The 12,298-nt window shown below is 43.8% G+C and overlaps 1 protein-coding gene across 9 annotated transcripts in view; it reads right to left on the bottom strand.

The window, feature by feature from the left end:
- The window catches only part of fnbp1b (formin binding protein 1b), a 56,743-nt gene extending 45,381 nt beyond the window's left edge, over window positions 1-11,362 (bottom strand). For 8 of the 9 annotated variants that reach the window (XM_070989235.1, XM_070989236.1, XM_070989239.1 and 5 more), the window contains exon 1: window positions 1,966-2,397. In XM_070989235.1, the coding sequence (XP_070845336.1) occupies window positions 1,966-2,127 (162 nt within the window). In that variant the 5' untranslated portion in view covers window positions 2,128-2,397. Of the gene's footprint in view, window positions 1-1,965; window positions 2,398-11,057 lie in introns of those variants that run through there. The other variant, XM_070989237.1, reaches the window with a different exon arrangement.
- Window positions 11,363-12,298: the final 936 nt, after the last annotated feature.

Genomic DNA, 12,298 nt, shown 5'->3' with positions numbered 1-12,298 from the left:
TCCCACCAGCTTTCCAAATTCAGCTTCAAGCTTTCAGATTGTGTCACTGGTTTCTATATGACGTTGAGCCCCTGACAGGAAACCTGTTGAGGCAAAGAAAAGCAGAGGTAGGGGGTACCACCGAGGCTGAGGGGACAGATGTTCTGCTGGAAGGAGGACAATGGGACAAGAGGCCCATAGATGCTTTTGTCTTTTCTTAATGGCTGAGTAAGGACAGCAGATTAGGTTGGTGGGTCGGAACAGTTTGAGATTGGAGAAAAAGTGGTGTCAGAAACTGAGATGGAAGCCCTGACTGCATCATAAGTATGATGAGTAAAAAGAGATAAAATGGTTTCAGTGTGCTTTGCAGCCTCTTGTCTATTAGAACCATTACGGTAAACCTGAAAAAGTTATTTCAGGAGCCTCATTAGCTGACAACCCCCTTCCCACAGTGAGAATGAGAATGGAATAAACTGCATTCATGCAAAACTGTTCATTCGCCTGTGAGGGTCCTGCCAAATCAAAGAACAAACAAACAGCCCGATTGTTCAAGCAAAACCAGCCCTGGAATAAAGCAGACAGAAAATGTCTGAAGCTGTGGACTTGTTTTTGTAGTAATGATCTAAAGCCTTACACTCTGCTTCTTACTGACCGGCGCGGGGAAGACACACCAGAGAGATGACTCAAAGCAGTGAGTACAGTACAGCAGAGCCACTCAAATCCACTGTCGCCCATGAGCTGGTCAATGCAGCGCTTCACTGTGTCTCGCGGCAGTGGGCGTCCAGCAGCAAGAGCAAATATTTGGGGGGGGGATGCCAAGCCCTCTCTCAAACACACACCAGGCTTTGTACAAGAAAGCAGGGCGGAACAATGCCCCCATAGCCTGGTGTAACCCCTGTGTCAGAGAGGAGTCACAGGGAAACTGGACAGTAGCTGCACACACACAAACACGCTCGTGCACACACATAAACAAAGAGCGACGATCATGTGGTCGCGACCACTGAATAGCTGCTCTCAGCCATTTCTCTTTGGGTTATTAAAGGTTGAGAAGGGCTTGGCAGCACCGTGCCCACCCACCCTCGATGAGGATTTAACACATGAATGCAAACAAATTATCTCTTCATGTGACAGGCTCAGATGATTCGAACCAGAGTCGAAATGAGCCAACACAGCAAACAGATCTGTCTTTGAGCATAGGAAGTTTTTAACTTTTTCCGTAATTCTGCTAAACACAGATCCATCACTCATAACTAAACTGACATTTGTGAAGAGAGTTTCACTATCACAGCTAAGGATCCGTCATCAACGTCCTGACATTGGGGGAAATCTATGCAAAATATTCCCCTGACGAAGCAAAAACAATGCCCATTGCCCACAGGAAAATACCTGAGTGTACAGAGTGACACACAACAAGTTTGCACAAAATACGAGCAGCTGTTTGGCGCAGCGAGTGACCTTAAGTGTAAGAGCTCTTGTTTGCATGCCATGTAGATATTTATAGAAACAACGCCTCTGCTGGTCTGAAATTTAAGAATGTGTGTTGGCGTACGCACACGTGTGTCCTGCTCCTGTGCTCATGAAGTATTCCTTCTCTGAGCTTGCCTGCGCACGACCCCGGTTGATATCTAATCACTCTGCGCCTGTCCAAATCACTTAGCAGTATCGTGTGTGAGTAGTTGGTTCACTCAGTTAGAAATACCCACCCTTAGCGTGGCGGTTAGGCAACAGGAAATTGCTGCCTCTCAATTGTGAGTCATGGTAACTGGAAGGGTGGTCAACTCATTCATGGACATCAAAAAGCCACTTTTACTGCAGCATCCTGTAAATACCCAATGAGCTGGCCTCTAACGAGTTCTTAACTTTACAAAGCGGACCTTTTCTTGCCATATCGTGCAGTGTTGTACACCACAGACGTTCTTTGACTGGCACACAGCCATTGCTGCTCTTCATTTATAATACTGCATGTTTGAATTTCTGCCCACTTACAGCACTTGTCATCTTCATCTGCAGCAGCACCTGCAGATACTCTTCACAAGGACTCAGCTGCTCCTCTTCCTTCTGTTCTTCTTTCTCTGATTTCACGGAGCGAACACTGTCCAGGAATACGAAAAACTCGCTTCTTCTACGCAACATGGTCACGGCTTTCATGCGACAACAAAGCGGAAGAAAGGAGCCCTCGACGAAGTTAATCCATCTCAGAGGAGTAGAAACAACAGAGGAACAAGCCTTGGTCAAGCACAGCAGTGTTAAGAGATTTACGCTCCTGCATATAGTAATGCAAAGACTGGATCCAAACACATCATATATCCTGGTAACGCCTAATCCAAGAACATATTCGGCAATCGAAGCAGAGCGAATGCAAGCAGAATAAAAAGTATAATGAGAGGGAGCAAAAGAAATGTTGCAACCAGCACAGAACTTGATTAAATGGCGTTGTTATTAATCTGATTACTACACCTCCCTTCTAACTACCTAAACCACCCAATAGGGTGCCGCCGTTCTGTGGATTAATCCAACTAGGCCAGCAAAGACACATTAGCCATTGTTCTTGTTGAGCTGTTTTTGTTCTTTTTGGAGGATAAAGCTCTTTAACTCTTATGTAACACGATCTGTGGAATTTAGGAAAACTGAACTATATAATACATCCAATAGGAGAGAACCACCATGACTCCTTAACTGCTTTAACAGGTGGCAAGGTGTTGACTTCGGTTGAATTTCATCCTTGATTGATTCAGAGAACAAGCTGGAAGCAATCCAGAGACAGGACATGTCTATGGACAGCTGAAGCAAGTGGGGTATTGTTGGAGAAATTAATCCCTCACAATGGCACCGACTGGCGTGGTGAGTGCTTGTACACTTAGAATAAAAGCGACCTATAATTGAAATTGTTACGTTACACCATGTTCCTCTTGCCCAGTAAATAAATGTAATGTGACAAATGCTATGAAACGTGTTGAGAGACAAAACTGACGAGTTAACACTTCAGTCTTCCTGTAAATGACACCCCTGCTCAGCTGTCCACTAATAATAACTGCTAGTACAGATGCTATACATGGTTCAGGTGGATCTCTTGTCCAGGCACTCAAGCTATGTGTTGCCATGACATGTTCCCTAACCATGATTTGAACATAATAACTACATGTTGTCTTGCAGAGGGTCAAAATAACACCTTTATGATGACTATACTTCCATGCCAATAGGTGGCAGTCTTTGAATTTAATCATACTGTAGCTGCAGTGGAGCTGAACATGGGGAGGGGGGGGTAATCTACAAACAAACAGCACTAGCATCGTGTAATTAAGTCTGCTGGCAAACATGATGGCAGTAAATGAGAGACTAGATGGGACATGTCTGGTTTTTTTATGTGTTTTACACTTATACCAGTCTGCCCGTCTTGCTTACAGTTTCAGTTCATAAATAGCTCAGTGTGAGACGCCGCCTTTTTCTGTCAGCGTCATGTATGGCCTCTCGTCTTGCACTGGCTCTTCACGCACTACAGCGACAGTTTGATAACTTAGCTTCAGATGACAGGAATCAAATGTTTCCCTTGGGGATCACATCATACAGCAGCAGGACACTCCAACTGGCTATTCGCCAGCCATGTATTAAATTTTTTCCTGTGAATTCCAGACCGCTTGCTTTCCTTTCCAGCTAAACCTACGTACTTGTTACCTGCTTTACGACTCATTTCACTTGCAGAAAGGTGTCATAAATCATGCATGCAAGCACGGCTAGCATAGCCAATGAGCGAGGTTGCTATTTTAAACCAGAGCATTGTATTTTGCTGGAACGGTTAACACACATAAACACATCGCTGGTGTTACAGCTGTGGTTGATGGCATGCTTTTCTCAGATTGATGATTAGAATCAACAGTATATTGGCCAAAACTCAATCACTCACATTTGCAGAAGATTTATTACCTCTAAATGAAATGATTTTGCAGAATAAAAAAACAGTTTACTACAAATGAGCGCCTGAGAGGCCCTCGCGATGGAGGATATCATGTTGGATCTCCTGCTACATTTCCTCCTCTTCCACCACACACAGAGTTTGCTGTTTGAGCTCTTCGGCTGCTTTTATTCTACTGGAAGAAAAGCCAAGACTTTAACCTGCAACAGCCCACAAGGACTTTAAGACCGTAACTTTATTCTCTCTTGCAAACAACAAAAGGTTTTATGCTGGTGTTGGAATATTTACAGTCCTTTTATTGGGGCGTGGAGGGAGGGGGGGTCCTCCTCACAGGGCTTGAATTACATAAGTACTTTCACTGTATCACCCAAATGAGCTGAAATCTCTTGGTGGTCCTACTTTTTTGTTGCTGTTGGCATCACTAAATGTTCTCTGGTTTGTTTGCAGCAGTTTCACTCCACCCCGACATGTCTCATTTCAGGATATGAGTAAAGATGGCATATCTTTTACCCATCTCTGTGTGTTTAACACACTTTTATGCCTGACAGTTGCACTCAATGTTTTCTAAGCTAATGTACAATACGGTGAGAGGTAACACCTACTCAAGGATTCATGGAAACTTTCTAAGACAGTCTTTGTTATTGAATGAAGCCAGACCTCGCTACAGGAAGTAATGCAGATAATTTCAAACGTCATTTATTTCCAAAACCATTTACTAATACAATCAATGCCCCCCCACCCCCACCCTGTCTGGTATCATACACATCAATTCATGTTAACAAGCGAGTTATTCCAGCTAAAGCACAAAGAGTTTGATACAGCATCCTGCAGATTCGAGAGCAGTAACAGACCACAATGAAGTACTGTCTTGCCAGGAAGCCTCCTCAAGCCCACACAGCCTCTCAATAATCACAAAAATGTGAGGTTAATTCTTTCACTGTAAGAGGAAAAATCTAAGCCGAGATACGCTGAACAACCTCTGCAAACAAGCTTTATTTTGAAGCAACACATGATTGTATCCATCAGCCTCACAAAGGCAATTATGGAAGAGGGGAGAGCCAGAGAGTCTGCATGATGAAAGCAGAGAGGAGGAAAGAAAAACAGCAAATGAGGAAATGCAAAGAAAGGGAAGAGTGGGCTGCTGGAGTGAAAGCTGGAGCAGCAGTTCGAATATTTTCAAGCAGTGGGAGACAAATGTGTGGTAACTGCACAGCTGCATGAGCCAGTTTTCATTACGGCTTTGAATCATTTAACATTAAGCAGCCATAAAGTCAACTGCTAAAAAGATTCACATGGTACCGACCACGTCCACTGACCACATCTGGTATCCCTTAAAAACGAAGAGGTTTCAGGAAGCAAAACAACAGACCACTACTGTCACACAAGCAGCAGACCCTCTGTTTCTTGGCCTCGGACACGTTCCTGTGATGCACGATCACGGAAGAGGAGAGCTGAGATTACACAGCCAATAAAATTTACAGTAGCATCTTTAGCACTTAAGCACACACACGTGCAGTTGTGTGTCCTAGCCAGCTGCAGCAAACATCTGCGCTGTCGCATCCATTCGGGGTATATAAACACAGACAATTCTGTTTGCATCGTTTGAACACACGTTTTATCATTTCCTTTAGCATAGAGCATGTTTCCTGTTTATTTGCTGTTTTCTAGATGAAGAGATTAGCTCACTTCAAACCAAAAAACATTTGCTTTTGTCATCTGTTATATGTGTGAAGCCTGAGCTCTAAGTTCTTTCATCATTATTTCAATTGTTCTTTCTATGTTCATGCTGTCACTCCTCTCACTACTTGTTTATGAGCTACACTGTTTGGCCTACAGTGAGATACACTTAGGTTTGAAAGCACTTGTAGTTTCAATAGAGATGCTGCAGATACAAGAGGTGGTAGTCCTTCGTCCGCCATCCTTCACCTTTAAAAGCCATAAAACAGCGCAGGCAATCTCTGTGCTCGTGTTACTGCATCTCTCTGCTGAGGGAAACTCAATGCTGTAACAGCCAAATGACATTTACAGTGTGTAGTACAACACAGCAGCAATTAGGAGAACATGGACGACTAGTGCTCAGGTGAAATACATCGGAGCTCATGTGACTGAGACCAAGTAGTCGTTTAATTTCCACGGTCACAGCAGTGATTAGAGGCGGACTTAACAAATCACAGAAGAGGCTAAGGGTGTAGATTAAAGGCTGCAACAGTCTGTGGCGGGAAGGATTGAGTCACCTTTTCATGAACAAGATGACAAAATAGCTTCGTCCTCTGCTATTCGGGTCTGAGGAAGTGGAAGGACAACATTTGTAGCCAGAAAACGCCCAAGACAGGGTATCGCAATGGATCATTCGGGGTAATGATCCATCAAAAACATGCAAAAATAGGTCTGAAACTAGAAGATAGTCAATTTACTAAAATGTTAAGAAAATATGAAGCAGCAAATACTCACATTTGAGACACCAGAAAATGTCATTTGTGAACCCCTATACCTCCCCCAGACCTTATTCCATGGGATGTAGTTTTAGCCAAACTGAAAAGCAGAAGACATCTGCAAGGACATAACTCCAAAGGGTCGGATAAAACAGAAATGTTACTTATTGTGATTCACCTGCATGTCTTACATATTCTAATGTGAACCCATTCTGTTTGAATAGCCCCTCATCTACTCCCCCTCGTCCTCCTTTCTTTCTGCCTCTCCCCGGGGTGCAGTCTGGGCCCTGCAGATCAGATGTGGATCCATTTATCACTATTTTACCATCATGGAGGTTCAATGAATGAGGTGAAGAGAAAATGAGCTTGGGGTGGTATCACTGAGTCAGCAGGTGGGTGGCAGTGAGTGTAAGATTTAATGGGGGGTTGCAAAGGTTTCGGTCTCTGACCCCCCCTGACTCCAGCACACTGACAGAAGGAAACAAACCAGCTCAGGTTTCAAGCCTGGAAGTGCCCTGAATGTCAAGTGAACAGCAGGAGATGAGGCTGGACCCTGGGGGAGTCTGAGCTGAGATGAGATAGAGCAGCAGAAAGCACTGAGGAAATCTCACTCAAACACCAGGCTGCTGCGAACTCGAAATAACACCACCAGGAGATCAGCCCTGATATCTCACTGCTGGGAGTGCCCAACTGAAATCCACAAAAACAAGATCATGAGCTTTTGATGGAACTTTTTTGTCTGTGGCCCTCTGGCAGAGTCTGGAGCACCACTTAACGACATGAGACGCTTGAAAGGCCTCTCCAGACAACACCGCTTTCCCTTCTCAATGAGCTTGGAGGTGATGGCTAACAGATAGCCGCGTGCCTACGATTAAAAACTCTGGAGCATTCGTTCCTCAAGTTTTCCCCCACGGCAAGACAATTATAGATATTCACACCAAGACTGACAATGAATAAACAAAGCCATGCACCATTAGAGCAGCGTAACTGGCAAAGCACTGTTCAGTCAGGGGGCCACACATATGCCAATTTACTATTACTACACTAAAACCAACGCTGATGACCCCTGCAAGGTTCAACTCACCTTAAGCTGCTGCTCTTTGAGTAGAGTTTCAACCTTGTCCATGTTGCCTCATCAATAAGTTGCGTGACAAGAAGGTACTTTTTCATCTGACTATGGAGATTTAGTAAAGTCCTGCGTACCACTGTGAGAAAGGCAGCACATCCAGTTCCCGAACCACCACACAAGAAGTGAAACATTCGAGGAGTGTCATTGTGAAAAGGTGCAGTAGTCACTTTGATGAAAAGCCAGAGGACAAGGACTTCTTTTTTCATTTTGAACTAGTGTCTACTGCTGATACTTTGTCTGTGAATGTTGTGTTTGATCTGACAGGACAACTTTGGCCTGGTTAGTGGCACCTCCAGCTGTAACATGAAATACTTCAGAGATGTTGTCTCTTTCTTCAGACAACCACAGCACTTGATTTAGAGTGCAATGCTTCTATAGTTATAAAATAGCCGCCTAAGCTTTCTTTCTTCTTATTCTGACCCTTGTTCCACTGAGAGACAGTCACATGTTTCACCACATTTGACTTCCTTCTTCCTTGGCTGTGTTTTTACATAATGCCTCTTTTGAAAGGGATTTGGGGGTCTTTACTAATCATCCATTTACTTCATTATCTGCTTGCATAAAAAGAAAACAACCGGCATTTCCTAAGAATTTGCCCTAAACTTTGCTATCTTGCAGTGCATTTCAGTACTCTAAAACATACTATTATGAGGTTTGATGCCATGAATACTTGCAGGTCAAAGGAAGATGTTTTTGTGACATTTCTATTGGTACCTTGTTGGTAATTTTGCAAGGACAGGTCAGTGATGATCATCATTTACATGGCAGCAAACATTCCTCGAGTCTGTCTTTAAGTGGATGGTGAAGACTACAATCAGAGCTATGATGTTGCAGGAAAGGTATTTGACGTGAGTCTATCAACTGACTGCGGTGCTTTACTCTAACAAAGCCTTAACAATCTCCATTCCAGTCCTATCTGCCTAACATATGATACTCGATCAATATAATTTGATTGCGCACACTTGCACTGCCTCACCAAAGCGGTCGTGCTCGTGAGAGGTTGAGAAACCACGCTTGACTGTGACTTCACTTCCTGAAATATCACTTACTTTCCTGTTCACGATGAGGAACAGCAGGACGAGTGTGATAAAATGTGCGGTGCATGGCATGCCTCATCCTTCATCTGTCACGTTGCACCATCTAAGTCTTTAAGATATTTAACCTCATGAAGACATCATAAAATGCTGGATCTTGACCTTAAAAGTAATTGGACACAGATATGCCTAAATGGCAGATAATGTAGGATTTAGCTAAACTAGAACTACTAACCTGCAGAAAATTCATTCAGACACTTATAATAATCAATCATTTCAGTCCAAAATGGCAAACATCTCAGCTCCTTTAATGTGAGGATTCGCAGCGTACACTGATTATCTTTTCTAAGTTAGCGTGACAAAACACGACATGTGAAGCCTAACCCACAACATCCTGCCTTTGCTCTACATAAAAGCGTGTGTGCAGCCACAGCAACAGCGCCAGTGTTGCTGTATGTTTTGCTGTTTGATCTGGTTTGGGACAACAAGAAAATAAACCGTGTACTTTCTCCACTGGCAACAGCCACCTGTCGAGCTTCGCTGTGCTCTGTCTGCGGCCCCACTGCAGACGTAGATTAAAGAACAAGTGTCTGGATTCTATTCAGCTTGCTAAGGGGGGGGGGGGGGGGGGGAGCCAGCATCTGGTTGTAATAGATTATTCTCTGCAAAAGCTCAGACTCTGTTTAAAAAACTTTCACATTTTTTCCAGACTTTAAGTACACATGAAAGCCTGTTGAATACCTTCGGGCTACGTCCGCTTTGCATGACTACCTGGGCAGCAGTGTTTCTCGGTCAAGCATTGCAGTAGTAAAGCAAAAACACACTGACAACACTGGGGAAATGCAAAAAAGTGCAGTACTGGTGGTTTTTCTCTGTGAACTTTGGACCAGGTAAATTACTGGAGAATTCAGGGGAGTGCCTCTCCCTTCTTTTTTTTCTTAGAAAGGAAAACACATCCCTGATTTAACTATCTCCAGACCCCTTTGCTGCTCGGTAGAGATAAAAAAAAAACTCATAATACTGACTCTGCTAAAACTGCAGATTTATCAGAGGAAAAAGGTGCAATCATTGACCAACAGTTCAAAACTGAGTTGTTGTTATTGTAAACATACAGAAAAGGGTGAAACGTGAGTTTAAGTCAATAAAATGTGACCCTTCTCACAGGTTCAAACTGAAACTGCATGTGGTAACTTGCAGGCATACATTCATGCATATTTACAATGACAGACATACACATACCACTAAATGTACAACGAATCCTGTAACAACAAGCTGGCACCTCTGTCAGGTAGCTCGCCAGCACACAGACAGCTGAATGACTGCTTTTCCGGCGGATCATTTCCACAACAAAATGACAACATGAACCACTGAAACAACAGGAATTCCTCTCGCCGCAACTGCTTATTATCAAGTCATAAAAATAGTTCGACACAGTCCTGTAATCTTCTTATACCAGTGCTGCACTTTATAACACGTTGCCCTAAATGTCCTTTTTTAAATTCCCCTAAATCTGTGTGTATGCGAACACGGGGAAATACCATTGATGCAGGGGTTGGCTTAATAAGGGCTGCAGTTTGTAAGAAGTTCACTCCTGAAAAGTGAATTTAAGTGGGATGAAAAGTGACATCACCACACAGGAATTTATTGTAGTAAGGTCACTGGGCCTCCACTTTGTCTTCTTCTGTTGCTCACAAGGAGTGACGAACCAAAGCAAACATTTATAAGACATAAGGTCATCCTAGCCCCCCTGGTTTTGTGGCAATTTTGGGGGATGAAACTGCAGAGCCTCTGCTTAGTCAGTCAATTGCAATGCAATTTCTTGCCAAATCTAAGACTAATCTCAGACATTTCCCTTTGTATATGCTTGTAAGCCCCTTATTTAGATGTTTACATGCTATAGGTTGTGATGATGAATACATCTGTGATGATTAAATATATCTTAAATTGTTGCAGTGGTTTGTCAGTTATTTTTTCCCACAGCTTGTACTGAGCAGAGCTTAAGAAACCTTTTGTATGCAGATATTAATGTCAACGGTGCGTTTCAGTAACAGAACTTCACCTCATCTACTTCCTCTACTGAGCGTGACCTGTGAGGTTCACGTAGTTTGCCTTACACGTTTATGAAACCGTTACAAAAATGATACTAATAATAATAAGCAAGTGTCACTGCAATATGGCCATACAGCCTCAGCAGCTTGGCACGGCATGGCTAGCTATGTTATATTGTGAGGGGGTGTGTGCAAAGCGTGCTTTGAAACGCTCAAATGTGCCCTAAAAACGGACGGTTAGCTAGCACGGACTCTTCAGCTAGCTAACATACATCATGTCACACCGACAGTGAAGCTAAATGCAACACAAGCCACAAAAAACACACACCAGCTTCGGTGATTAGCGCCATAAATTAGTCAGGCTAACGTCGGGGAGGCTGAACAGCCGCAAAACAGCGGACAGCACACGTCGTTTTAGCGGCAAACGCTGCGTCTTATCACTCACGCTTATCTCATTTGAGAACCGTTATGTCCGCACACAGGCTGTATGAATTAAACGAACGTTAGAAGTAAACAGAGACTCACCCAGAGCTCTGACCCCCAGCTCATGGTTTCAGTACGATGTCCTCGGAATAATCCACAACTCGTACGAGGTGTTTGCAACGCACACAAACGGCAAGATGGGATTTTAGCCTTTGAGGTATTCGCCTCTCAACGACCGTCTTCTGACAAATAGAAGGCCTCCTGTACTCGCAGTTTTTTTTTTCCTCAGCGTCTCATCCTGTCTGATACAAGATGGCCAGGAGCTGCAGCATAATCTTCAAACAGGATAGTCTCGCTATATGCAGCGGCGCGCGGGCACCCGCTTCGACCCAATGACAGCTGCTCCTGCGCGCGCGCACGCGAAGATAAAAAAAAAAGGGTGTTGGTGGGGGGTGTCTCTGCAGGGTTGACCAATAAAGCTTTACAAATATCGACGCTCCCTCGCCTTGTGCGCTCTAACTGAGCAGAAGCCCTGATTTAAAGAGGGTGGTGGTGCAGAAGGAGCGCGGCGGTGGGGGTAGAGGGGGTTCAAGAAGGTCACCACCCACGGCAGATGTTTCATTGAATACCCCCTGAGGGGTTCATACTAACTTCTGGCAACTTTCTCTCTCTGTCTTTCCTCTCTCTGATAAAGTAAGACACCGTGCGTGTCTTGCTTAACATTTGCCCAATAACAGTTGGAGGCTTCCACTCTGCACACAGGGTGTTACTCTGAAGCTGCAGAGTTTAGAAACTGTGATGCACCAAGAATCAGATGATGAGAGGGCAGCTAAAATCCTGCTGCAGCATCATGAAAGGGCAACATCTTATGCACTGATGGCAGTCTGTCCTTCTACCCTTTGTAGAAGCTTTTATTCAAAACCTTGACCCCCACCTGGTGACCTTTGTTTGCACACTGGACGATCTGTTAACATGATTTTGACCAGATATCAGCTATAAATTGACACAGAAAACTAGCTGCTGATACTGTTCATTCAAGGCACCTATTGCAACCTTCCAGTTCAATCTCCAGTAGCAAAAAGACACAAAGACTTAATAATGATCTCACTCAGAGATAAAACATTCACCGTATCAGCAGTTATCATGACTGTGGTCGATTATGTGAATAATTGCATCAGCATTAAGTTTCATAATAAGCCTTCCTTAGTGTTTAGCAACAAATTCTGATGTGATTGGTCCATTGTTGATGCTCTGACCAGTATTGATACAACACTGCTGCCATCTAGTGGTTGGAGATTTTCTATTGGAGGGACCACTGGGGGCAGTAAGTGCAGATTCGGAAA

The sequence above is a fragment of the Chaetodon trifascialis genome, chromosome 20, assembly GCF_039877785.1.
Source record: "Chaetodon trifascialis isolate fChaTrf1 chromosome 20, fChaTrf1.hap1, whole genome shotgun sequence".
Taxonomy (NCBI): Eukaryota; Metazoa; Chordata; class Actinopteri; order Chaetodontiformes; family Chaetodontidae; genus Chaetodon; species Chaetodon trifascialis.
Note: the sequence above shows the minus strand (reverse complement) of the source record. Positions and strands in the feature narration are given on the sequence as shown.